Here is a 23433-nt window from a genome sequence, read left to right on the forward strand (position 1 = left end):
GAACAGACATCACTCTCAATATATCAGTCCTAAAAGAGATATAATACCTCGAGGGACAAAAGAATGGAGTTTTGCGCCTTTGCCGCTGCTGAAGTGGCTGCTCTGGTTCGCTTGGGCGCCGCCTTCTTTCGAGCGGGTGTTTTGACGAACTCGATGATGGGTCTACAGATGTTCAGAATAGATAAAAGGATAAATCAGTTCACGCACTCCTGCTTTGGACCAGCCAAGATATTCTCGAGGTAATCGTCTAGGAAGATGAAGCCGTGAGTTTGAACTTGGTCCTCGAATAATTGCCGACATGAATCCTTTGCCATAGATGTACGAATAGAAGTCGTCCATGCCACGATCCCGGGAGTCGGAAGCGCCATATTACCTTCGCGTTTGCAGCTGGTGCAAGTCTCGTTTCGCGGCAGTGGTGGTTCGGCTAGCTACTAGCCCACTAAAGCCAGCACCAAACAATGCATCAACAAACGTGGGACGCGTACGTCACATGACCGTACCTTCGCGTCCGTGACCCACTCTTAAAGTAAGCACAGCCTTTGAAAGATTGAAAGATTGTATACTGAAGACTCAGCTGGAGCCTGGCAATACTAAAAAAACCGACAATAGGCGAAAAGGACATTTTAACTATGAGCATAGCGCGAGTAAGGACATATGTCTCAGTCTGGTGTACCTTCATAGTGATCCTCTAAAATTTCAAGATCCTCCATGATTCCTTCTAGCCCCTCAAGAAACTCCGTCCTTCTTTCTGCTTTTTTTCGATCAAACAACCACGGGCAGTCAATGTTAATGCATTCGTTTGGCTCGGCATTTGCAGTGGATGCACATGACGCGCACACCCGATGTGCGTCCAGGAGCCGGGCTTCTCCTTTTCGTATCTGTTCAAGGAGGGTAGGCATTGTTTCCTGGGGTGTTCTCCGACAGATTTCACAGATTCCTGTCATGAAATCGTTTGATTTTGAAGAGAGACGATAACATACGTGGGCCTACCGTCTGAAGACAAGCCGCCGCATGCAAGACACTGGGAACTCTGAAAATGTTCATCTATCTTGAATCGAGTTGCTGTGATCCTCTGTTTTTTGGGAGACATCGCAAGAGGATTTGGATGATTGACTCGGATGGCTTTCGGCATATCGTCAAACCAAGCTCTAACGTCAGCACCCACCAAGTTGAAAACACGTTCGAGTGGTGGGATCAGAACGCGGGATATGTAATACGAAGCATCTAATTGCATGTGCCTGGATGGCGGATATTAGCAGTTCCACGACAAGAGCAAGGATAAAAGGCGCACTTATTCTGTAATAATTTTTCCGGGGACACCGCCCTGTCCACAAGCCGCGTCTGGGGTTCACCTCTTATGATCACATATGGAATTCGGTCGCCATATTGAACCTCGTCGTTCTCGTCTTCCATCATCCTTCGAGCGGCGACAGCTACACCAGGCGGAGGTGGTGCCTTTTCACTGATGTAAATTTGTTTCAGTACATATAACGCATCAATAGACTTTCGCGTACGAGTATGTTCCCATTTTGACTTCTTTTGCAAATACAAAATCTTGTATTGACGCTTGGTTTTGAAGAATTTTCGTCCATGACTCGTAGCAATAGTCCTTCACTTGACTAAGATCTTGGGTACGGAACAAGATTCTTGCCACAAACTTAAGCTTTCATGTCGTAGAATACGAAACCCTACTCACTTCAAACAAGTTTCTGTCATTTTTGACTGCGCAGGTACCCCGTCACGACGGACAGTTTCAATCCCCTTCGCATCGAATGCCGGAGCAGTTTCGTCTGGATTCTCAAATTTGAATCCAACATATCTTTTCTTCGCCATCAATACACATGGCAAATACACCTAGTCCAAACATTAGTAGTCGATTCATTCATTTCAGAATGTATAGACCTTTTCAAATTTCAGTTTGATGGGTGCTGGGTTCATCGCCGTAACCGTATCCGCAATATCATAGCCAATGTGGAAAGCCTGTTCCTTTGTCTTTCCTTGAAGGTATATGAAAAGTGAGTCCGTGTCCCCGTAAACAACTCTAGCTCCCCATTTAGAAGTGCTGTCGATGACTTCTATAGCCTGACTCTACTGTCAGGCTCGTGCGAAACCACGTAGCTAAAATACTAACCTTTTCTAAGGTTTCCCTGCCGCTTTGTACAATACTGTCTGCAATTTCAACAGCAGGCATGCGGCCAGAGTATGTGGCGCTCGTATATCCATAGGTGACATTAGCGATATATTTTAGACTGAGCTGGCGTGCGTCCAGAACTCGACTGAGCGCCTGTGTGACCATGGTTATTGAAGTCAGACGATTGGCGAATACGCATTACCTCATCAGTTTTCGAAACTTTCATCGCCTGTTTGACCATTACTCGGGTGTCCAACAGCTCCGTGAGCATGCGAGAAAGTAAACCCTTCCTCACTTCAGGCTTCACGTACATAATACCATTCGGCGCAACTATAGCCGAGAGCTCAAAAAACAAGGACGAAAGCCCACAAAAAGAATAACTAGCCTGTGATATGGTCTTGCAGCTTTTCCAGGAGTCCACGTGGTCTTTGGAGGTCCACGACACCAAACTTGTTACGGCCCTGGAAGTCCATTATTCTGCCGAGGCAGGTTGAGTAGCAATAATTGTAAGCGATCATAATCGATGGATATAGTGATTGGAAGTCGAGCACGACGAGGGGTCCATTGTAAAAGGCGGAAAGGGGTTCCATGATGAGAGGCATGCATTCTGCAGCATTTTGTTTTCCAACCTAGGAGACAGTGTTAACTGATTTCGAATGGCATAATTCGAGCTCACATCCTGTTTGCTAGGAGACAGGAGAACGAAGCTCTCCGGCTTCGCGATGCGGAACATGAATGACTCCACTTTAAATTGTGAGCCTCTACTGATTACAGAGTAGAAGTCGACTCCAAAGACGCGTGCAAACTCTCTGGTGACACTGTATAAAAGGATTTGAATAGAATTTCATCAAGGACTCACGCATTTTTTGTAGTTGTTTCGGCTTCTTGGAGGATTTCCAGCGTCATGATCGTCCGTTCAAGGAAGTAGCGGAGGACGCGGGAAGTGTGTACAGGATCTGTACTGTTATACCAAGTTGTTAGGACCTCGGGAATATAACGAGGGACCCTGTGTAGATGAGTGGAAAAATAATGATGATGGATTGGTCGGCATACCTTCTACGCAGTAACTGGAAGGCTACATTTTCGAAAGAATAAATGGAAAGTGTCTGTTCAACTCGCATGATTCTCCAGACGTTGAACACATGGCGACCAGTGACCTTGAACGTGGTAGTTGTCCTCTGACTCCATAGATCGTTTCTTGCAGCAGGATCCTTGCTAGGGGCTCGAGATATAAGCTCGCCGATGTCAAACCCTTCACGAGTATTAACTACCAAAAACTGTTAAAGACCTTGCACGAACCATAGTGATTTCCTCGAGCATTGAGATAGCCCCAAGATGCTGATTGAACGTCCCAACCGACGATTATATCTGGATCGAACTCGACTACAATGTCAACGATCCGATTGAGTAACTCCAGTTCGTCAGCGACAATCTCCAACGGGAAACCGCGTATCCGACGAGGATCCAGTTGTGCATTCTTGACCGCCAGGATGCCTCGTTCGTGAAACACTGAATGAATATCATCATCCCCGAGAGCAAAGAAGATTGCAACAATCCCATCAACATTTGCGTCAGGTACTTTGTTACCCTGCGAAGGAGCTAGCAACGAAAGTGAGCGGATGGCAAACAGTCAATTCGGTGCTCACCAAATACTTCCAGGGAAAACAAGGACATGTGCTGGGCTACTCTGGTGTTGGAGTCAGATCGAACATGTGGCATTGATTTCACGCCATAGGGATTCATTTGGGTACCGCCCTCAATCTAAATGCCCTTTCTTGATGTGTTGGTTAGACATAGCATACTCAGCTTACCTGAGAGTGCATCTTGGCCTTCGCGGTCAACCGAGCTGGGTTTTCTTTCAGCCATTTTATCACTCGAGTCTTGCTCGGAGGTAGGGCAGCATACTCCCATCCCCACGACATATATGTGCCCTTCACAGGACGCACAGCTCTTCCCGTGTGAAACTGACTTCCATGAGACTTCCAATGGTCCAGGGTGTCTAGTCCCTCTCCACCTTTGAGGTGATATAGTAGACCCGCATATTCTCTTGGGTGCTCTGGAGCATCTGCGCGCTTGGAGTAATAAGGATCACGGTAAACCCTCCGAGGGACACCATATGTCTCAATGGTCCTGAAAAGTTCAGAGGAGGATGGCGGTGGTACAACGAATGTGAATGCAGTAGTTGGGCTTGAAGTAGGTGGTACATGGCTTGAAAATGAAGCTCTTGGCAAGGTCAGCTGCAAAGAACTTTCATTCCGCTGAACGGAGTTGTGTCGTCGTAAATCTCTTGTTTCTATTAGCGTTGAACGATTTGTAAAGTTTCGCGAGACCAACCCCACAACTGCATTGGTGCGCAGCACAGACGATTCAACCTGATGGCTCATGGAGTCCTGTAAACTCTTCGGCGTTCCCGATACATCAATCGACTGTTCATCTCGAGGTTGGAACAGGTTCTCCTCAAAATCGCGCCCGGCACTATTATCGGATGAATCAGATAAGTCAGGGGATGATTCCCGCTGTGTTAGGGGCTTTGTAGAAACTATTGATGGTAGCGCATTCCTGTTTGAAACTGTTCAATAATATTCGATGCGCTAACTTCAACAATTACATTATTGGCGTAGTCGCATGGTGGGCGGCCTCGTGACTCGTGTACCGCGTTCTCCTAATTATGCACGAATGAAAGACCCTTCCATGAAAGTAATCGTGCTCACTTGGTAGGAGTTGCTGGGAGGTCTGAAGATGCTGAAAGACTCCTCGCTCGCTTACGGCTGTTCTTACTTCATTAATGATGGCTTTCAAAAGAAGACGTTGCCTACATTGCCAGATTGTGCCATAAGTGGCGGAATGAATTTGTTCGGCAAAGGCCTGGCGAAGGAGAGCTGAGTCTGCTGAGGGAGGCATGAGTACAAGAGTAAGGCCAAATAAAAAACTAAACCTTTCGTCCCCATCAGTACCAGTGGGATCTTCGACCTCACCAGAGGGACTGGGCGCGTCTATCCCAAAGTCTGGAGGAGGCCCATCTTCAGTCAACGGATCATCTGCGGCAGCGTCAGGCTCTGCAATGCTGTCTCCCGCCTGCAAGTCCGCCCATTCTTGGTCTTCGCGGTCCATCATCTGGCTCATCTCCTGCGTGGAAAGCAACATCTCGTCGACATCGACATCCGTACTTTGCGGTGGTCCTTTCCGGTTTATCGAAGACCCATCTTGCGTAGCTTGCGCAAAAGGATTCTCCTGGTCCTCGGCTTCCAAACCATGAGCGCTCTGTCCATTATGACCAGTAGCTTCTTTACGAGCTGGCTTCCAAGTTCTCCACTCAGCCTCCCAGAGGGCTTCCACGCTCTCAAAAGTGGTCATCACCCATTTCTCCCAAAGTTCCGCACCGCCTGTGAAAGTGGGCTCGGGATCTCGTTCCTTTTCAATGCGTTTTCTGAGTTCCTCCCACCACCTCGCTTCCGCAACCCACTCGTTCCCGCGGCCTCTCGACATCTTGCTTGAATCAATAGGAAGAACGGGAGTTGGAGGGAGGCCCTTGGCAAGCCTTCGACGTCTTTCATCATCCCACAGTTCACGGACACTCAGGACAAACGGTTCAGAAGGTAAAGGCGGTGAAGGTATTTCCAGTGTGTGGTGGATGTTGCGTGCGGACAGGAGACGGCGGTTCAGAATTTGATGAGCAGCGACATCAACCTCCAGCGGCATGCGGGATTGGCGAAAGTATGATGATACGTCGAACATTGATGGCTCCATCATCTCAATGTCATTTTCTTCATGTCCTCGCTGCCAGACTTCCGCGAGATTGATCCAACCACATCCATAGAGGCCAAAATCGCACATGAATTGTAGGATGTAGCTCAAATGGCTTTCGTAAACGCGAAAGCGTGTTCGCATAACAGTTCCAGACTGCAATATAGTGACAGCACGGTTGACAAATGCGGGGTCCGCGATAAGAATCTTCAAGAACGGCGTATATGACGAGTGGAATCCATAGAAGTGAACGCCTTTGACGAGAATCACACCCCGAACAAACTGTGAGTTGCGCGAGTGTGGATTGCGCTTCATCGAGATGGCGATAGCATGGTTCAAAGAACGAGATAACTTTGCGATGTACTGGTTCACTGACTGGAGTCAGCTCGAGAGCATAATGAAACTGAATCCACACACCATTGTCGGGACTCAATTTACCCCCATACTCGACAAAAAAGTAAGGGTACACTTGATGCACATGCACACATGCTTTCTTTCCTTTAGACGACGCCCCATAAATACGTATCACAGGCACTCGAGGGAGAGATGTGTTGTCGAGAGCGCCAGGGGAGGCCACAGTGTAGTCAATTTGATTGATGAGTACTCGAAGTGTAGCCTCCTGCTCCATGATACTAATTGTTATACAATATAAGGAGCGTGGAAGATCTAATGTTGCTCATTGACTGCAGTGAGCTTGAGGGCAGAGTCACTTTGAACGTTCAACGTTCAACAACGTCATGACTATCGGACGCGCATGTCACGTGGAAACTTTGAAGTTTGTCACATGCACTACCAAGTTCCAACACATGCCAGCTTTACTCTAACTACTTACTACTGGCAAAATCTAAATATCTTTCTCTCAGTGGTCTAGCGGCATTGAGTAAGTATGCGATTCCTCAGGGCTAATCACAACTGATTGATCCTCCTTTCGTGGTGAATGACAGATATAACTTGCTGCCCAACCCATGTCTTGCCTGGCTCTATCTTCGCGAATCCCCTCACATAACCTGGCTCAACACAAACATACCTTTCCCTGCAGAATGTTAGAATCCAAGTGCATAGCCCACTACAAGTGCTCACCATCCGCCGTCTTCCATGTCTCCCATCTTCGCACCTGCGGCCTGCTGAGGGTTCCAGACAACAACATCACTTAGCTCCCGGGCTGTGATCTCTACGCCACCTCCTGGCCATGTGACTTCGTATTTCCCCCCTGCATCTTCGTACACAGAGTCGGTGAACTGACGAACGTCAACTCCTGCTCTGGTCTCAACCTTCGGTTTGCTTTTGGCTTCTTCAGACAGCTCCGTCTTGTCATAATAACTCTTGTTTTGCAATGGGAAAACAAGGACGTCATTCGCAGGGGCCCTAATATAGTTGTGGAACAAAGCCTGGAATTCGAGGTTGTCCGGTGGGTAAGCCGTGGAGGTCGACGTATTTGTGACGTGGAGATCAGTACTAATCTGATGCTCAGCTAGGGTAACGACATAAGCCAGATGGAATGGTTTGTCATATTTTGCTGTGATACCCGCAGTTGGCTCAAGCGCTGGGAGAAAATATATCAAACGAAACAAATCCTGTGGAGCCACACTTACTGAGCCGCACCGATACGCCCGCATCATTGTCCATCACAATGCTATCGAATGTCCACACTTGATTTCTAGCGAAACCATGCTGGGGAAGTCCCATGTGCTCTGGGTGAGTAGGAGCTCCAAAGCAAGGGAATATAACCGGGATGCCTCCCCGCACGGGCTTTGAGCCATCGAGGGCGGCTTTAGATGAGACGAATAGCCGCTCAATTGGTTGAGGTTTGGTGATGGTTCCAGATTTCCATGAAATGACTGTCGCACCGTACAGAAGTAGTTCCACAGAGGAGCCCTGTTCGAGAATCAGGATAATCAGTGATCAGTGCTGTCTGCTTTGGGTCTAGTCCATCACAGACCTTTGCATGAGTCAAAGTGACTCGCCCAGAAACCTGTTTGACTGGCATCTTTCAATGTAGATGGTAAGCTTGAGGTACTGAGTTGGCAACTATGAAATATACCCCCTGGGATTGCCCTGGGAGGAGGCTGGCGGCCCGATCCCCCGGCCTGAATCGAAAGGCCTGCCCTTAGGTGGAATCGCCACTACTTGGTACTTTAGTCTTCCACGTTGATCTCACTTTGTCACTCATGACATACCCATCTCTCACTCATGACATACCCCTCTCCCACTCTCGACACTTCTCTCACACCTCCTGATTCCTGGATGGGTTTGTGTGTATGGTTAACCTCGAGTCGAAAGCACGAGAGAGCGGCACAGAAGTCCTCTTATCGGCTTCCTCTGTGATCATTTCGCAGCGGGGCAGTGATCCAAATAGGCAGATGCATATGCCGTTTCATTCACCACAGGCCAATGTCATCTTGAATCGCTGCTGACTAGTCATTTGCTTAGCATCTCCAGGTGATATTTCTCGATACTTCACTCGTTATCGATGCTGTGGCCGCCTTGCCACCTCTTCTGAACTTTTTCCATACTGTTACGGCGCGTCGCCTGCTCGTCGAAAACCAAGTACTACCACAAGACACGTAATACCAGGGGTGAAACCGCCTTGTCTCGTTGCACAAGAGGACTCTTCGCTTCGAAACCTCGGGCGTGGTTTATCAGTGCATTCGTGCGTTCGCGTGCAGCATCATCGTCCTTGGCCATGCACGAAAGTGCGATAAGCGCATTTTGCGCACCCATATTATAGTCTATGAACACCTGCACAGAAAAGCACACAACACGCAACCATATCATAGACACTGCCTACCCCACATGGACAGGGAACACAATCACATAGTCATACTGCAACTATCGTGCTATATTGCAAAAGTCACATGAGGCGTCGCTCGCGGAGCAAGCCATAGTCAAAGCATACGAGGACGATCTAAAAAGAGGTCTATCGGTGCTTCCGTGCTTTGCGCGGCGTGACTAATCCTCGCTGGGTTTATAACCAAGGGCATGGATTTCTGGCCTCACAAACCGTTGTCACACCCAGACCCCTGTCGTAATGTCAAAATTCTGTTACATCTGTCGATCCGATGAGGCTAGCTTCGAGCCAGATCTCGCTTTGCCCTGAGTTGTCTCGGGTGCGTGCGGGTCTCTGTGTGCTTGCACGCAGCGAAGTGGAAGTCCGTTGGGAATATTCTGCCGAGATTAGTACTGGTTGTGGAACTTGTCAAAGACCATGGACGCTGTCATGCTTATGGAACTGGTTGTGATTTTATAATCTGCGCATTTTGTATGGAGCCCTTGCGGGTGGTGTTCATGGTTTGGCGGGTCGTAAGTTATCATATACAATTGTTCGACCCCTTAATGATAAAGATTTCACAGGGACCACCTGGGACGACTGTGCCCTCCGCCATCGCGAGGTAGACCTCATGGCTTGCGCCAGCGTCTGTCGTCTTCAACTGAGCTCTGAGGCAGTTGTTGATTATCGCATAATTTTTTTTCTATTTCTCTTCTTCGTGAAGAGCTTTCTATGATGGTTGTATCTCGTCAAACTTTGGTTGGACTCCGTTATTCGCTTTACGCTAAATATTGTACTACTTGTACTGATTCGGAGCCCAATTGGTGATTTACTGGCTAGGCTCGTCCCAGGCGGCCCTTCATTAGATTGAACGACTGAAGACCAGCGGCCAGTACTTGGCCAGTGAGCTCCACTTTGTTCCGATTCCGTCAAATGTCTCACGAGTTAGCTCGACTCTCGAGAAGTCGTCAGTACTACACAATGACGGTCCGTAGTAGGCATGAAGTGAACTGCAGTCAGCTAGTATGTTATTCAAGTTCTGCGTTCTGTAGTTATAGTTGCAAACTTGAACGATGATATTGACTGGCGATTGAATCGAATACGCTAAACAAAACAAGCTTCATCTTAATCAAGCTTAATCAAGAACAGATCACTTGCCCTCAACGTTTAATCGCTAGACATCTAACCCAACCATCTTCAGCCTCGCGACTCTTGTAAAGGTATAACAGGCTCGTATCTGACTTGTCGAACAGTAATAAGTCCCCCCGTGATTTCTCAACTGGGACTGAACGCCTCTTGATACAGCGCCACTGCGATGGAACCCGGATACACCATGGAGGACGTGAGTTTCATCATCAAAATTACATGGTGAATGGCATGAAAATAACACATGATTGTTCCAGATTGCACCTATTGCCGTTCTGATGGACGAGCTGCGCTCGGAAGACGTTCAACTACGCCTCAACGCCATTCACAGCATACCCACAATTGCACTCGCTTTAGGGCCAGATCGCGCCCGTGACGAGCTTGTTCCATTCTTGCAAGACTCCGTTGATGACGAGGATGAGGTATTACTGGCTTTGGCAAAAGAGCTTGGAAGGAATTTTGAGGAGTACATCGGGGGAAAGCAATTCGCTCATGTGCTGCTGGGCCCCCTGGAGAATTTGTCCGCAGTGGAGGAGACCCTGGTACGGGATAAGGTGCGCGTACTTAAGAGATGGTACTGGACGAATTGGTTGATAACTTATGCTTTTGCCAACAGGCTGCAGAATCTATCGCCAAAATAGCTGAAGTTCTATCTACTCCGCAAATTGAAGAGTTTTATATTCCACTCTTAAAGCGGCTCTCACAAGGCGAATGGTTTACATCGCGTACCTCTTCTGCTGCACTGTATCCTCCAGTTTACAACAAAGTATCATGGTCGATCCAGGAGGATCTCCGGAAGGGCTTCGCCGCTTTGGGTGCAGATGATACACCTATGGTCAGACGCGCCGCAGCAAAGTGGCTCGGGGTGCGTAATACACAATCTGTCTCTGCGCCGATTTGACATATTCTTAAACAGCCATTTGTCAAAAACCTGTCAAAGCAACATGTCTTGTCGGATGGGCTACCAATCTACCGCAGACTCCAGTCCGATGATCAGGATTCTGTGCGCTTACTCACCGTAGAAGATCTTATTGTTATCGCGAAGCAACTTACGCCACCTGAGGTGAAGGAGCAGTTGTTGAAGCAAATCAGACACAGCATTGCTGATAAGAGCTGGCGAGTGCGATATATGGCCGCCACACACTTCAACGAGGTGCGCCCCGATGTCGGATTCCACGTTTATTTAGTTGACACAATTCATATAGCTCGCAGAAGCCGTTGGCATAGAATTGGTCAGGGAGGAGTTAATAGGGCAATATGTGCAGCTTCTGAAAGATAACGAGGCAGAAGTACGCACAGCGGCTGCAGGCCAGATTCCAGGTATGGTAATCAATATCACCATAGAATACTGCTTGATTCTGCACTTGACTTTCAGGGTTTTCAAAACTGCTCGAGAAGGAAGTCATTCTTGCACGCATCGTACCTTGCGTGCGTGACCTCTCGCACGACGCGTCTCAGCACGTGCGAGCCGCTCTTGCGAACCATATCAGTGGCCTTGCACCGCTCTTGGGCAGAGATCCTACTATTGAGCATCTTCTACCCTTGTTCCTTCACCTATTAAAGGACGAATTTCCTGAAGTTCGACTCAATGTCATTAGTAAGCTCGAGACTGTAAATGGTGGTAAGCTCCTTGCCCATTTGCACGCGAATAACTCTCTGAAATTACTATTGTCAGTCATCGATATCGAACTCCTGTCTGATAGTCTTCTCCCTGCCATCATTGAGCTTGCGGAGGACAAGTCATGGCGCGTCAGACAGGCTATCATAGAATATATCCCCCTTCTCGCAACACAACTCGGCAAGCCTTTCTTCGACGAACAGCTCGGGAACCTGTGCATGTCCTGGTTAGGCGACACGGTCTTTAGTATACGCGAATCTGCGACCATTAACCTTAAGAAACTGACGGAAGTCTTCGGCGTCGATTGGGCGAAGGTTCAGATTGTGCCCAAGGTCATGGGTATGGGGCAACATCCAAATTACCTCTACAGGATGACCACCGTGCAAGCGATCACAGTACGTACTCATTTTTACTAGGCCGCAGCGATTTGAGCGGATCTTCAATTGCAGACTATCGCACCTTCCCTGAATCTTGCAATTGTTCAAGCTGAGATTATCGGGCCGCTCCTGCAGCTTGCTGAAGATCCCATCCCGAACATCCGTTTCAACGTCGCCAAGTCTTTAGAGATTCTTGCCACTACATATGGAAATACTACCGAGGGTCGCGAATTCCTCCGCCAAAGCATCGTTCCCGTACTAGAGCAACAGAAAACAGATTCCGATGCAGACGTGCGTTACTTCGCCGCTCGGGCTCTTCAAAAAGCCCTGTCAGCGGATATGTTAGGCAAGTGTTGAAAGCACGAAATTTTCACCCGTGGTCGTTGACCTATGTAGAACAGGTTGACTAGGCGAAGGTCTTTGCAGTCTGCACATACCCCTCCCTGCCTTTTGAGTCTTTTTCTCGCACTCACGAACATTCCAAGAGAATAAATAGTACTGTACCTTCTTTTGTGCTCAATGAATCATGAACTGCAGACAAAACACTGCCTGTTATGCACTCCGTACCAATGCACCGGGCATCTGATTAAATCCGGCGAAGACTTTCTTTCTTTGACTGGCAGGTTCTGTCCTCGGTCTACTGCATACAACGCGTGCCGAGCCCACCTTAAAATATATAGAAGTCGTAATGGATATGGTATTCCCGGTAAGACTATTTCGTACGACGATGATGTTGTGCGTCTTTAAGAAGGTTGCTCACGATTCTACAGTTCAAGTAGCATGTCCTCTTCAGATCAATGTTGGCCCTTACACGGTGTAAAATTCCTCAGTGTCATGTCCCTCGCCTAGATCTCCCATTAGTTCTCGTGAAGGGTTCATACTCAATTTTGCACCGCCATCTGGTAGGTGAATTGCTTTTCATCACGTGACATGGACGAGGGGAGCCAATCAGACGCGAGGCGTGATTAAGGTTTGGGACTCAATATTAGGGTATAAGAACGCGTCTCACTGTATGAGTTGCGTTTTTGCACTCTACCACAACTATCGCAAGTCTGGGTACTTGTCGGCTACGTCGTTCCTCAAGTCTATATCGTTCATAACTTCAGCGCGAGTCGCTTGTCTTAATATCTACCTCCCTGCTTCACGCTCCTTTTCATCCCACTCCTTCAGAATGCCGGTCATGCGCTCTCTCCTTGTCTTCGTGCCCGCCGCCGCCATAACTTTGATGCTTAGCACGCCCTTCGCGGTGCAGCATGCCCTGGCCAATCCAATCCCACTGCCGTCTTCGCCGAGGGCCTTTGGCGGGTTTGCGAACATCGATGCCAGAACGGACAGGTTATCCGCACCTAAGCATCTAGCTTCTCATACTACAGCCATACAACCCAAGTCACTGAAGGCCCCCTCGCGGATAACGGCGGGGCACGCAGAACGTAAAGCAGCCAGGAGTGTTCCACACGTGCCGCGTGAACCAGTTCACGCATCTGCCAGTGGTCATGGGAGCTCGAACGCATCGAGCCGCAAGCTTGCCCTTCTACGAAGATATCACCGCCAGGCCTTGCGGCACGCCTCAAACTATCGTACGTCGGTAAAATGGGGGTTGTTTGTGACCGTTACTTATCGTTCTCGCATAGACAACCTAGCATCAAATGCAACGTCTGCGTCCGCTTCTGACCCAGCATTCCAACAGCAGGCGTCAACAGAACTCTCAGGATTCAGTACGAACTTTCTGGGCTTCACTACTGTTCTAGCGGAGCTTGGCGGTGACAACGGCACCGCAAACATGGATCCCACCAACAACCTGGAAACCTTGCTAGAGAGCATCATTAACGCTAACAAGGACATCCTCACGGTCACTTACAACCTTGTCGTCTCGTTGCCCATCGTCGGTCCGATCTTGGGTCCCAGTAAGTCTCGATAATTTATTGCGTGCGTAACGTTATTGATTTCTCTTTGTAGTCGTGTATCAGCTAAAATGTACTCTGGACGACCTCCTGGACATCGTCGAGAATCTGACCGATGCTATCATCAACGCGATCCAACCCCTTCTTCAGGCAGTTCTTGGCTCGGCTGTTACGGCGACATGCGCGTCTGGCGTCGAGGTTGCAGGTCTTTGCATATAACACCGGGTTAGACTCGATTTCTTCTTCTGTAACCACAGACTATCTGTAGAACCCACGCGCTGGCGCTTCTATTAGAGTGCGCGTACGAATTTGTTTTGTACTTACCTTGCCACTGTATTATGACGGACTTCCTCATGCTTTTGTAAACTATCTATGCTGTTCGCTCGACTACCTCCTTGACCAAAACGATTCAAGAGCATTATTATGGACTTCGATTACAATATACAAGGATGTCGTAAATCCGCATGATGCTCTATGAGATAGGAGCCAGTGCCAAAAAGCACCCGACCTCGAATCTGCGCATCATTCGTGTATTCGTGGCTACATAGATAAAAGGCGCAATTCCGGTGACAATGTATGATGTCATGGAGGAGAGCAGCTCATTCCTCAAACACCCATCTCTCAGCGAGCGGCCCAATTCTTGGGAGATGATAACGTGCGAGACCTTCGTGCGAAGCTCCGAGGTACGCTCGTACGCTGAAAATTGTGAACTTGGGACTCATGTGAACTTTCCGGATCACTCACGCCATGAAAAGTGCAGAAAGTGCGAATGTAACAGTGAGGAATGATCGTACCCATGATGGAAAACCAAGGAGTGATGCAAATATGCGCACCAATAGCAGAGGTGTCATTAGCAAGGCAGATTGGTAGGCTGTTAACGATGAGCTCAGTGGCATATCAGAAAGAAAGCAGAGAACGTTACCATGAAATCGAACATAATCATTATTAGTTTCCAGCACAAGTAATACCAAAGCTGAAGTAGATCATGGCACGACGGAATGACTGCTTATACTTATAAAACTTACCTGAGATTGGACCCAATATATATGCGAAGGCGGAGAGGACGTCCACGCGCATCCCATGACTCGTTTCCCACTGGTTCTGCTGAACATCTTCCGGAGTATCCTCATTCCTGATTATTGAATTGTTGAATGTAGGGAGGCCGCCAGATTGATAAGATATCTCTATTCCTCGCGAGGATGAGTGAACAGGGAACCATGGCCGCGCTTTGGGGCTTGAAGGTGGCGCTGATCGATGTGAAGAGTCATCTGGTGGAAGGGTCTGCACGCATGTGTACAATGTGTTCATAAATGCATATCGAGAATGCTTACATAGGGCGCGAACGAAGAGGCAAAGCTGGACGACATGGCAGTATCACGAGGAAGTCCGGGTCCAGGAGTTATCCAACCCCTTTTGGGTAATTACAGGTGGCTGTGTTCGGACTCTGCCGAACGGATTTCGATCTCCTTACGCCTCCACACATCTCGTCAAGACCCCGGGAAGAAAAGGTCGCAAAACGTCGAAGACGACAAAAATCATGGTGAGAGTTCCCATTGAATGCTGCAGGTTGCTGTTCCATGTCGAATCGTCGAAACCACGCGAGATCTGCGGTCGGGAGGCGATGGATGGTACCAATGCAGGTTGGATGTACTAAGCTTACGGTCTATGACTTTAGGCCGACAACGCAGCACCCGTCACCCTCCGCGCCCGTAAATTCATCACCAACCGCCTTTTGGCGCGCCGTCAGTTTGTTCTCGATGTTCTCCACCCATCGCGACCGAACGTACCAAAAACCGAGCTTGCAGAGAAGTTGGCTACCATGTACAAGACGGACAAAGCACGCGTAGTCTGCTTTGGTTTCCGAACACAGTTCGGTGGTGGACGTAGCACTGGATTTGCGCTGATTTACGATGATGAGACATCACAGAAGAGGTTCGAACCTAAGCACAGACTGGTCAAGGCAAGCTTATGTTCAACCTACTACACGACTACCGTCTCATTCTCGATCCAACTAGTCTGGCCTTGCTATCAAGGTTGACAAGCCTTCGCGTAAACTGCGACACGAGAGAAAGAACCGCGCCAAGAAGGTGCGACAATTCCTTTGGACATTTTTGGATGATGCACTGATGCACTTCGTCTGTAGTTCCGTGGTACTAAGAAGACTAAGGCTGCTGAACCTGCTAAGAAGGGCAAGTAAACACTACCCTCTTGCATTGGTCTATATCTCTTTCTTGCTCGAGTGCACCCCTTATTATCGAGAACCAATCGAGCGAGCTGTACCTATGGCGTATGTCACACTCACAACCACATTCATGAATCATATGCACATGCGGCTTACATCTCCTTTGGTATTCGCGCATTTTCTAAGAGCATTACAAAACCAGTTAGTTATGTTGGGTATCGATGCAGTGGTAATATAGTTGAGCATAGAGTTCTACAAGGAGAGGATAAAACACAAAATCAAGCCAAAGTTTTAGAAGCCAAGCTTCTTGTGGATGATATCCGGATCTTCTTGATACTCTTCTGCTGATACCCACATCTGTAGATATGTTTTAGAACCGCCCACATAAAACAGGTTGAGGCCAACCTTTTTGAAAGTCCCAAGACCTGCAAGAATAGAACCACCTATCCACGTTGAATATTTACGTTCCGGAGGGGCGTAAATCTTGATTTTGACATCTTTCAAAGCCAACTTCTTGATTTCGTTGAGAAGACGATCGCCAAAACCTTCAAAAAGATGCTATCAATGCGGGAGTGACTTCCCTACTAAAGCTTACGGACCTTTGCATAACGTGCTGCCTCCACTGAGAACGATGTTCGAAAAGAGACTCTTCCGCAGATCCAAATCAACTCGATTGATTGAATCAACGACAACCTGATGAACACCAGCGTATTCCTGTCCAATAAGCTCTGGATTAAACAAGATTTCGGGAGCACGGAACCGCTCAGGTCCCAACTGCAACAGAGATGTGATTGGCGTCTTCAGAACAGGAAGTTAGGAATTTACCTGAACTACGTTTCCATCCGGGAGACGGAACTCTTCAGTCCGACCCACGGTATCCTTTTCCTCTTTGGAAGGACTTAACGCGATATAACAGCACTTTTCCTTGATTATCCGAACCACTTCTCTTTCCGCAGTTGTGTGCAGATGATGGCCAGATTTTCTTAGCAGCAGTTGTAGATGGTCAGTTACATCCCTGTAATGCGACATGTGAGGATTTTATTTGACGAAAAGATGATCATCATACCTTCCGGCGACATCCACTCTTCGAATCGCATGAGGCATGGAGAAACCCTCAAATACTGGAACAGCATGTGTAACGCCATCTCCAGAGTCAAGTACTATGCCAGTTGTCCGCCCTGAAGAATATCTATGGATAGTTCGAAGGGGCTAAAATGTATACGGAAAGTCTATAGCTTACAGCGAAAGAACGGCCTGCACGGACAGGAAGAGAGCTGGAACATTGAATGTGTCGAAGAATATCTGAGCGGCTACATCACGATTACTCCTTGGATTGAGCGGCGCTTCGGTCAAGAGAACTGGGTGCTTTCAGGCATTCTGATTGGAACGTCCGGGCATCTATAATGGATAAAGGGGACATACCTCTTCACTGAGGGTCCCAAGCTCTTCAGCATATATCCAACTCCATATCCGTTCCATGTCATCCCAATCGGTTACAATGCCATGTTCCATAGGGTATTTAATCTTGAGAAGACCGCGGAATTCTTGTGCGCGACGACCGATGAAGACGTCGCCTTCAAGAGCGCCAGCCATGACACGCACATGCTTTGGTCTCCCAACGCTAGAAATTCAAATGATTGGGACTACACATTGACCAGCCATCGCGTTCAAGTTGTAACACGTACAATGACGGGAAAAAACATTTTGGATGATCTTGACCCGCAAAACCTGCTTTGATGGTTCCGGAGCCCTGTCAGAACTAAACTGAGCTGACACGCGCCGTAGTTAGAATATGAGCGTTACATTGTCTATCACGACAGGTTGATTTGTGAGGACATCCTCAAATTCTGCCGACATCCCTGCAGCGATGACGACTGGAAAAAGTTTTGGTAAGGATAAGAGATTCGGTTTGACGATCAAATGTGCTTGTTGGTGAAAGTGACGCGTTTAACCGTTTGAGCGTGTTTCTCACATAATGTCACGTCTGACTCCTGGACACAGCACTCAAGCTCGTCATGGTGCGACACAGTCCCACACGACTTATTAGCTTTCTGTTTATTACGCTTATACTAAGCATCGTGCGTCGAGCTCTTAGATCTTTGACATAACCATTCAATTAACAATCTGGCTCCAGGTGCCAGTCGAAGCTAACATGAATAAGAGGGAGGTGACAAACTTCTGCAAATGTGGTGTCCCTTCAAATTGATCATCATGCTGGAACTAATCGCACTTTAGGCATCTGCTTCTCTGCAAACTATACGATTCTATCCCTGAACACGCCCGACAACCCGTCCAAACCTTGTCTGTCGTGCACTAAGCAGTGGTGCTTGAATCAGAACCTACCTATCTGCGCTGGTGCATCTCTTGGCGACACAGATCCAGACACTGCAACCGGCCTAGAGGGAGATGTTGAAGCGCGATGTTTTCGTGCGTCTTCAATTTCCCTGTGTCTGCCAACGTTAATTTGTGCCTACCAGAACGAGATTCTCCTAGGGATCAGCTTGTAGTCACCCTTTTTCTATTGACTATCCTCGGGCTGTTACTTGGCGTGGGCATTAAAAACCGCATGCTCAAGGTCGGTTTGGATTCTAGTACGGCATGGTCTACCAGCAGGCGCTGGTGGGAGGTTCGTATAATTTCTTTTTCGATTTGAGCGTTACTCAGTTGTATCTGCAGGAATGGTTACCGCGTGACCTTCGTGAGCGTTTTGCTCGCTCTACTGGCAACAGTGGTCGGGGAAATTACAGAGAGATGTCGAATACACTTCCCATGTAGTTCTTTGATATGGATGTTATGTACAGTAGATTTGCGGTAGATCCGCGATGCCTTGCCTGCGCATGTTTCCCATACAGGGTACGAATGGGCGCTACACTAGGCTGCGCTTCTTGAATTCAGACCACAACGTCTTAATACCCGTTCTCGATCTCTTTGGCACTTGAGGGGATAACGAACTTCCATTATACCAAATTTCTGTTCTGCCACCTGCATGGGCTCATTGTGCTCCAAGTCCAGTGTGCATTCCGGGGGACATCAGGTGTTGGGAAGCACTGCTGGCCAGCCAAATGATGGCACCACACCGCCTCCTGATCCTCGCGCCGCAGCTGCAGAGGCTGCTGAGAGAAGGTTGAAAACGGTAAGTCTTTGAATTAGTATCCATTTACAGGATTCACCAGGCAGCATAGGCACATGCACGAGGTACTAATGCCTCGAATCCGAATCGGGGACGACTTGCCGAGCAGGTGGAAGCTGCGAAAGTGGCGAAACCAGTACCTACGCCAAGGGATGAAGAACGCCTAGTGGTAATGTCAAGCTCTATGAGCGATTCTTTACCGTTCCTTACTGTCGCTACTTCTAGTGGGATTGAATCAAACTTTGTGCGTGTGTATCGCCTCACCGCCAGTAGAACATGCGGGTCATCCATCGCTCCGGACTTCTCTCATTCTGACCTTCAGGTTTTCTCGTGCCGTTTAATACATGATCGCCGATCCCTCCCATATTTTTCAATTTACCTCGGACCCGCTCAAACATGAAATGATCCCTCAAGGCCTCATGGGCATGTTTCTTCTTTTACTTGATGTCCCACTATTATCTCACCAGTCGTTAAACTCAGCGGACCGCCGGTGAGACAACCATGATGTTCGAACACGTTGATTTCATATGTAGAAAATGGTATAAACAAATGCTCTTCTCTTCCCATGATCGAGGAAAGTGACGCCGTCTTGTCTTGTCTTGTCTTGCCCATGTACTTCCTGAGATACAAATGGGTAAATGATGATTGCTCGGGGATATGATTGATAGTTGTGTGAATCCCCCGGTTCGGTTCATTGCAAGGATGTTCGGTGGCTGTGATCGGCACAACGTCTACCAAGTACATAGTGCTCACTTAGCCCTTAAGAACTGTTTTTTTTTCTAAACGATCATCAAACCCATGAATAATGACATCCGAAGGATGGAACAAAGTGTTGTGGGAAAGGCAGCCTTTTCCTGATAATTACATTCATCCTCATTCTTTTCTCTCTTCCTTGAGGCGGAACCGTTGGTAAGCATAATTTATCTTCAAAACGTGGTACTTAATATTCTCCAAAGCTAACTTCAAGCCGTACACCTATTGGCCACTAGTACTGCTATGCTGTGCGATCACCCAGCACTTAGCGACAATCTTCACATTCCTCGCAGTTTTTGTGAGGCTCAAGGAACGCTGGCTTGATGCCCGTGTCCTGTTGTGGGTCTCGATAGTTAGTTTCTTTGGAGGATATGCTCTGTGTGAGATCCTCAGCCGTTCTAATACCGTTCGTGGTGCCTCAACCCGTACGTCCTGCATATCCGCCCCTGGGTCTTTCATTGATTGGCTGCATCAACCAGGCTCGAATACGATCAAATCGTCCCTTCTTGTTTTCCTCGCTTTGATGGCATTATCGCCTGTTTTGAGAACTTTGACCGCAGCAACGTCCTCGGACTCCATTTGGGCGCTTTCAGCATGTCTCTTCCTTCTCAACACATTGCTCGCCGATTATAGCTCCATGAAACCAGTCCCACAGGAAAGGTGGGTTAGTGCCACGTTGGCCCTTATTGTCAATTCTCATCTTCCATGTAGACTGACATCTGTACTGTCCATGAATGCCGCGATCTCGTCATCGGTTGTCTTGGCCTCGCGACTGCCTGACGATTTGGCTGTCTTTGCTCTTGTCCTATTTGCTGTGCAATTGTTCGCTCTTTTCCCGATCCTGCGTCACCGGCTTCAGGTAGGGTCGGCAATTTTGCCTGGTTACATTATCGTGTAACTTTGATTATAGGTCACACCACAACTCGCACAGATCCTCTTCACCCTGGCCCTTTGTGTACTATCATTTGTGTTAACGGTGCCTTTATCCGTCTCGGTTGCGTCCATCTATGCAGGCATCTTGATTACGGTGACGTTCGTTGCTCCGGGAGTCCTAGTCTGGGCACAGAAATACAAAAAGTACGTCATTCCTTAAGCTTTTTCCTTTCCTGTTAACATGACTTTCTGCAGTGAAATAAGAGGACCGTGGGATGTCGCAGTTCCGAGACTAAATTGATGATTGGACACTGCTTGAAACGTGGAGCACACAGCGTAGAATTTTATTTATTTATCTTTGTCCTCCGCCGAGCAGATTTGCCACAAATGACTTCCGCGCTGCCCGTAGGCGAATGCCACGAGCCAGTAGATCCGGACGGGCATAAGGATGGTATTAGCCAGTGGGCCGCCGGCGAGTTACCGACTTGAACAATGCCGCGAAGGACACGCGGTATTACGCATGCGCATTGCGCAGCCATCATCAGATAGTGTTTTTAATGATAAATGTATTTGTGCAACGAAGGTACATAACATATTACATGCAACACTATGCAGCAGACCTTTATGGAGTAAGCGCAATACAGTAAGTAACTGGATCTTAAATTGCTGTACAAATAATCGTGGTTACATAGTCCACTGGTGACGAGAAGAATAATACAATCCCTAAGGATCAAATGAGTGAACTGGTAGTCGTTGGGGAGTACATTTATATGTGCATCACGTTTGCATGTCGGAATCGTCGTGGTGAAGGCGGGGGCGCTTCGAGCCAGCCACTACGCCCATTCCGATGCCCCTGGCCTCGAGAACTTCCATTGCAACCTTAGCCGCCCCCTCAGAAGTTTTTTTAGTTCTGGTCCGAGTTCGACGAAGTGCTCCAAAAGCTTGAGCTTTGATAACCGCTAGCGTGCCCGAGATCGGAGGTGCACCGGGGGAAGGTGACCTCGACTCTCGAGAACGTCCTCTACGAGGTCGAAGTTTCGAATAGGGGGTGGCTTCACCTTCGCTACTTCCCCGCTCGTGCTGAGAGCCGTTCTCGCTTCCAGAGAACTGAGGAAGGGATGGTAGTAGTGGACTCGGACCAGAATTCGCGCGCCGGGCCCCAAGTCTGTAACGCACACCGTCGCTGCCAGCGCTCGGAAGCGAAATATCTGCGGTCCCACCATGTAAGGTTAGATCAGCGCCGTGGGCATTGGAGTGCCGGCGGTAATCAAACTCTGCGCGATCTTGTGCGATCGGGCCATCAGCCGGGAATGTGAATTGGAATGGGGACGTCAAGGACGTGCTAGACGAGGACGGGGGGGTGGACGACGTGGGGGAGATGGAACGGCTACTGGGAAAGAGATATGGTGTTGTTTCTAAATGATTGAGCTGAGTTTTCTGCTCTTCAAAAGGGCGGTTTGCATATACATCGGCGGATGTCAAGGTAGGTGAACCTGCAAGCTCTATCAGAAACCATAACATCGGTAGCGGAAGTATTAACTAACCATTAGCAGACGCAGTCTGGGCCACGTTGTGGGTCCATGGTCCGTCCCGGCTGATGGGTTGCATCGGATACGGGTAAGAACCATATCTTGACACCCGGGGGTTCATATGATGGCCAGCTCCGCCGGAGGGTATCTGCTCGGTTTCTACACCAGTGTAAGAAAGCGCAGGAGACTGAGTCGCATATGAGTGACTGGGCCCGCTGGTATATGAGCCGCTGCACAGGGAATTGGACGTCTCGTCGCTGGTCTGATATCCCATGCTATCATCGCTATAATGACCATGAGACGAGGGGGTACGGTTGTTGTTGATGTTTGTTGGTTGAGTATGAGGAGCAAAAGATGATGGGAGCGGGGGCAAGTCGTCAGATTCAGGAGCCTGTCCTGTCTTTCTCGCCTGCCAAAGGGCCCTCCAGAACTTCTCACGTTCGCGCAATTCATGTCTAAGGCGTGCATTGTCTTGTCGTAGATCCCCGGCTTCGGATCGCGCTTCGCGACACGAATCCTGAAGCTGGAGGACGACAGACTCTAGACTAGTGACTGCCGAATATGACAAAAGATGAGCGATGAAGGTAGAATAAGTAGAGACCACCTAACCTGTCTCTTCTAGAGTTGCTATGTAGTTTGCTCGCCTCAAAAAGATAATATTTAAAGATGGAGAAGGGAGGGGTTTGAGAGGTACTGCTCACCTCTGGCGAAAAGCAGCTTGAGCGTCCGCATTTTTCTTTTTTCTTATAGCAATATCAGACATGGAGGCAGTAGGATCGTCAAGGTCTGCTTTGAAGTCAGATTTATCGCCTGGGGGTGAATGGCCGGGGTCGGCTCTATTAGGCATGTGAATACAAAGGTTCAAGGCAAAGTTGAAAGGACAATAAGGCTTCTATCAAATCCAGGAGACAATGGATGTTAAAGGAGGGACTTTTAAGACGATCCACAGAAGAGAGGACGGTTTAAAATGGTACGGAAAAAAAAGAATTCGAATCAAGGGCACGAGGAGAGGGCCGCGGTGTGATCACGTTAAGCGAAACTGTTTACAATTTCAGACTGTCCGTGGGGCCCTCACGGGGAAGTTTATTGCAATTCGGAATCATAATAAATGGCTGCCAGACGTTTGACCTCCAGGTGATGAGGGGGGGGCGAGCAAGCCAAAGCATCACTCTGATCCCTTGTGTGATCTGCATTCATTCCCGAACTTAACACGTACCCGGTATCAACCCTGCTCACAAGCCACTCCCAGGAACCTGATGTTTTGGAGCATGTGCGGTCGAAT

At 48.4% G+C, this 23433-nt stretch overlaps 11 protein-coding genes across 11 annotated transcripts; 6 read left to right on the plus strand and 5 right to left on the minus strand.

The window, feature by feature from the left end:
- Positions 1-548: 548 nt before the first annotated feature.
- On the minus strand, positions 549-6623 carry DEU56DRAFT_770809 (uncharacterized protein). The gene is made up of 21 exons (XM_041351432.1): positions 6293-6623; positions 5067-6246; positions 4948-5019; positions 4843-4899; positions 4740-4793; positions 4466-4690; positions 3943-4417; positions 3778-3892; positions 3431-3730; positions 3185-3383; positions 2991-3137; positions 2808-2940; positions 2517-2760; positions 2334-2461; positions 2132-2284; positions 1903-2082; positions 1697-1854; positions 1515-1646; positions 1292-1462; positions 991-1238; positions 549-937 (listed from the first exon to the last, which is right to left on the minus strand). Exons 1-21 carry the CDS (start codon positions 6501-6503, stop codon positions 660-662), a joined length of 4860 nt encoding a protein of 1619 aa, XP_041214549.1. The 5' UTR covers positions 6504-6623; the 3' UTR covers positions 549-659.
- DEU56DRAFT_770812 (galactose mutarotase-like domain-containing protein) lies at positions 6624-7912 on the minus strand. The gene is made up of 4 exons (XM_041351433.1): positions 7815-7912; positions 7468-7750; positions 6956-7418; positions 6624-6908 (listed from the first exon to the last, which is right to left on the minus strand). The coding sequence occupies exons 1-4, from the start codon at positions 7860-7862 to the stop codon at positions 6782-6784; spliced, it is 921 nt and encodes a 306-aa protein (XP_041214550.1). The 5' UTR covers positions 7863-7912; the 3' UTR covers positions 6624-6781.
- A 1822-nt stretch (positions 7913-9734) lies between these two features.
- Positions 9735-12349, plus strand: DEU56DRAFT_770824 (armadillo-type protein). Its single transcript, XM_041351434.1, has 9 exons — positions 9735-9894; positions 9948-9984; positions 10046-10342; positions 10405-10653; positions 10705-10941; positions 10994-11108; positions 11164-11409; positions 11464-11801; positions 11856-12349. Exons 2-9 carry the CDS (start codon positions 9958-9960, stop codon positions 12138-12140), a joined length of 1794 nt encoding a protein of 597 aa, XP_041214551.1. The 5' UTR covers positions 9735-9894; positions 9948-9957; the 3' UTR covers positions 12141-12349.
- A 461-nt stretch (positions 12350-12810) lies between these two features.
- DEU56DRAFT_770828 (uncharacterized protein) lies at positions 12811-14103 on the plus strand. Its single transcript, XM_041351435.1, has 3 exons — positions 12811-13360; positions 13415-13687; positions 13740-14103. Exons 1-3 carry the CDS (start codon positions 12955-12957, stop codon positions 13901-13903), a joined length of 843 nt encoding a protein of 280 aa, XP_041214552.1. The 5' UTR covers positions 12811-12954; the 3' UTR covers positions 13904-14103.
- DEU56DRAFT_385446 (uncharacterized protein) lies at positions 14080-14873 on the minus strand. The gene is made up of 4 exons (XM_041345954.1): positions 14710-14873; positions 14607-14657; positions 14429-14555; positions 14080-14380 (listed from the first exon to the last, which is right to left on the minus strand). The coding sequence occupies exons 1-4, from the start codon at positions 14759-14761 to the stop codon at positions 14284-14286; spliced, it is 327 nt and encodes a 108-aa protein (XP_041214553.1). The 5' UTR covers positions 14762-14873; the 3' UTR covers positions 14080-14283.
- A 28-nt stretch (positions 14874-14901) lies between these two features.
- Positions 14902-15881, plus strand: DEU56DRAFT_868393 (ribosomal protein L23/L15e core domain-containing protein; the record flags this gene model as incomplete). The annotated part of the gene is made up of 4 exons (XM_041355479.1): positions 14902-14940; positions 15360-15644; positions 15700-15771; positions 15828-15881. The coding sequence occupies 4 exons, from the start codon at positions 14902-14904 to the stop codon at positions 15879-15881; spliced, it is 450 nt and encodes a 149-aa protein (XP_041214554.1).
- Positions 15882-16157: 276 nt separating this feature from the next.
- DEU56DRAFT_725103 (actin-related protein) lies at positions 16158-17723 on the minus strand (the record flags this gene model as incomplete). Its single annotated transcript, XM_041347845.1, has 9 exons — positions 16158-16223; positions 16272-16411; positions 16466-16640; positions 16692-16881; positions 16933-17055; positions 17107-17231; positions 17289-17487; positions 17552-17616; positions 17670-17723. 9 exons carry the CDS (start codon positions 17721-17723, stop codon positions 16158-16160), a joined length of 1137 nt encoding a protein of 378 aa, XP_041214555.1.
- A 95-nt stretch (positions 17724-17818) lies between these two features.
- DEU56DRAFT_770851 (uncharacterized protein) lies at positions 17819-18744 on the plus strand. Its single transcript, XM_041351436.1, has 5 exons — positions 17819-17944; positions 18001-18052; positions 18102-18293; positions 18344-18492; positions 18543-18744. The coding sequence occupies exons 1-5, from the start codon at positions 17882-17884 to the stop codon at positions 18639-18641; spliced, it is 555 nt and encodes a 184-aa protein (XP_041214556.1). The 5' UTR covers positions 17819-17881; the 3' UTR covers positions 18642-18744.
- Positions 18745-19685, plus strand: DEU56DRAFT_770854 (uncharacterized protein). Its single transcript, XM_041351437.1, has 4 exons — positions 18745-18999; positions 19049-19165; positions 19222-19419; positions 19477-19685. Exons 1-3 carry the CDS (start codon positions 18853-18855, stop codon positions 19228-19230), a joined length of 273 nt encoding a protein of 90 aa, XP_041214557.1. The 5' UTR covers positions 18745-18852; the 3' UTR covers positions 19231-19419; positions 19477-19685.
- A 39-nt stretch (positions 19686-19724) lies between these two features.
- Positions 19725-21175, plus strand: DEU56DRAFT_770861 (phosphatidylinositol N-acetylglucosaminyltransferase subunit C). The gene is made up of 6 exons (XM_041351438.1): positions 19725-19901; positions 19953-20174; positions 20229-20409; positions 20461-20608; positions 20660-20826; positions 20878-21175. Exons 1-6 carry the CDS (start codon positions 19802-19804, stop codon positions 20921-20923), a joined length of 864 nt encoding a protein of 287 aa, XP_041214558.1. The 5' UTR covers positions 19725-19801; the 3' UTR covers positions 20924-21175.
- Positions 21176-21379: 204 nt separating this feature from the next.
- On the minus strand, positions 21380-23347 carry DEU56DRAFT_385510 (uncharacterized protein). Its single transcript, XM_041345955.1, has 4 exons — positions 22853-23347; positions 22761-22795; positions 22167-22703; positions 21380-22115 (listed from the first exon to the last, which is right to left on the minus strand). The coding sequence occupies exons 1-4, from the start codon at positions 22996-22998 to the stop codon at positions 21400-21402; spliced, it is 1434 nt and encodes a 477-aa protein (XP_041214559.1). The 5' UTR covers positions 22999-23347; the 3' UTR covers positions 21380-21399.
- Positions 23348-23433: the final 86 nt, after the last annotated feature.

Source organism: Suillus clintonianus, assembly GCF_016758775.1.
Source record: "Suillus clintonianus strain FC179 chromosome Unknown DEU56scaffold_4, whole genome shotgun sequence".
Lineage (NCBI taxonomy): Eukaryota > Fungi > Basidiomycota > Agaricomycetes > Boletales > Suillaceae > Suillus > Suillus clintonianus.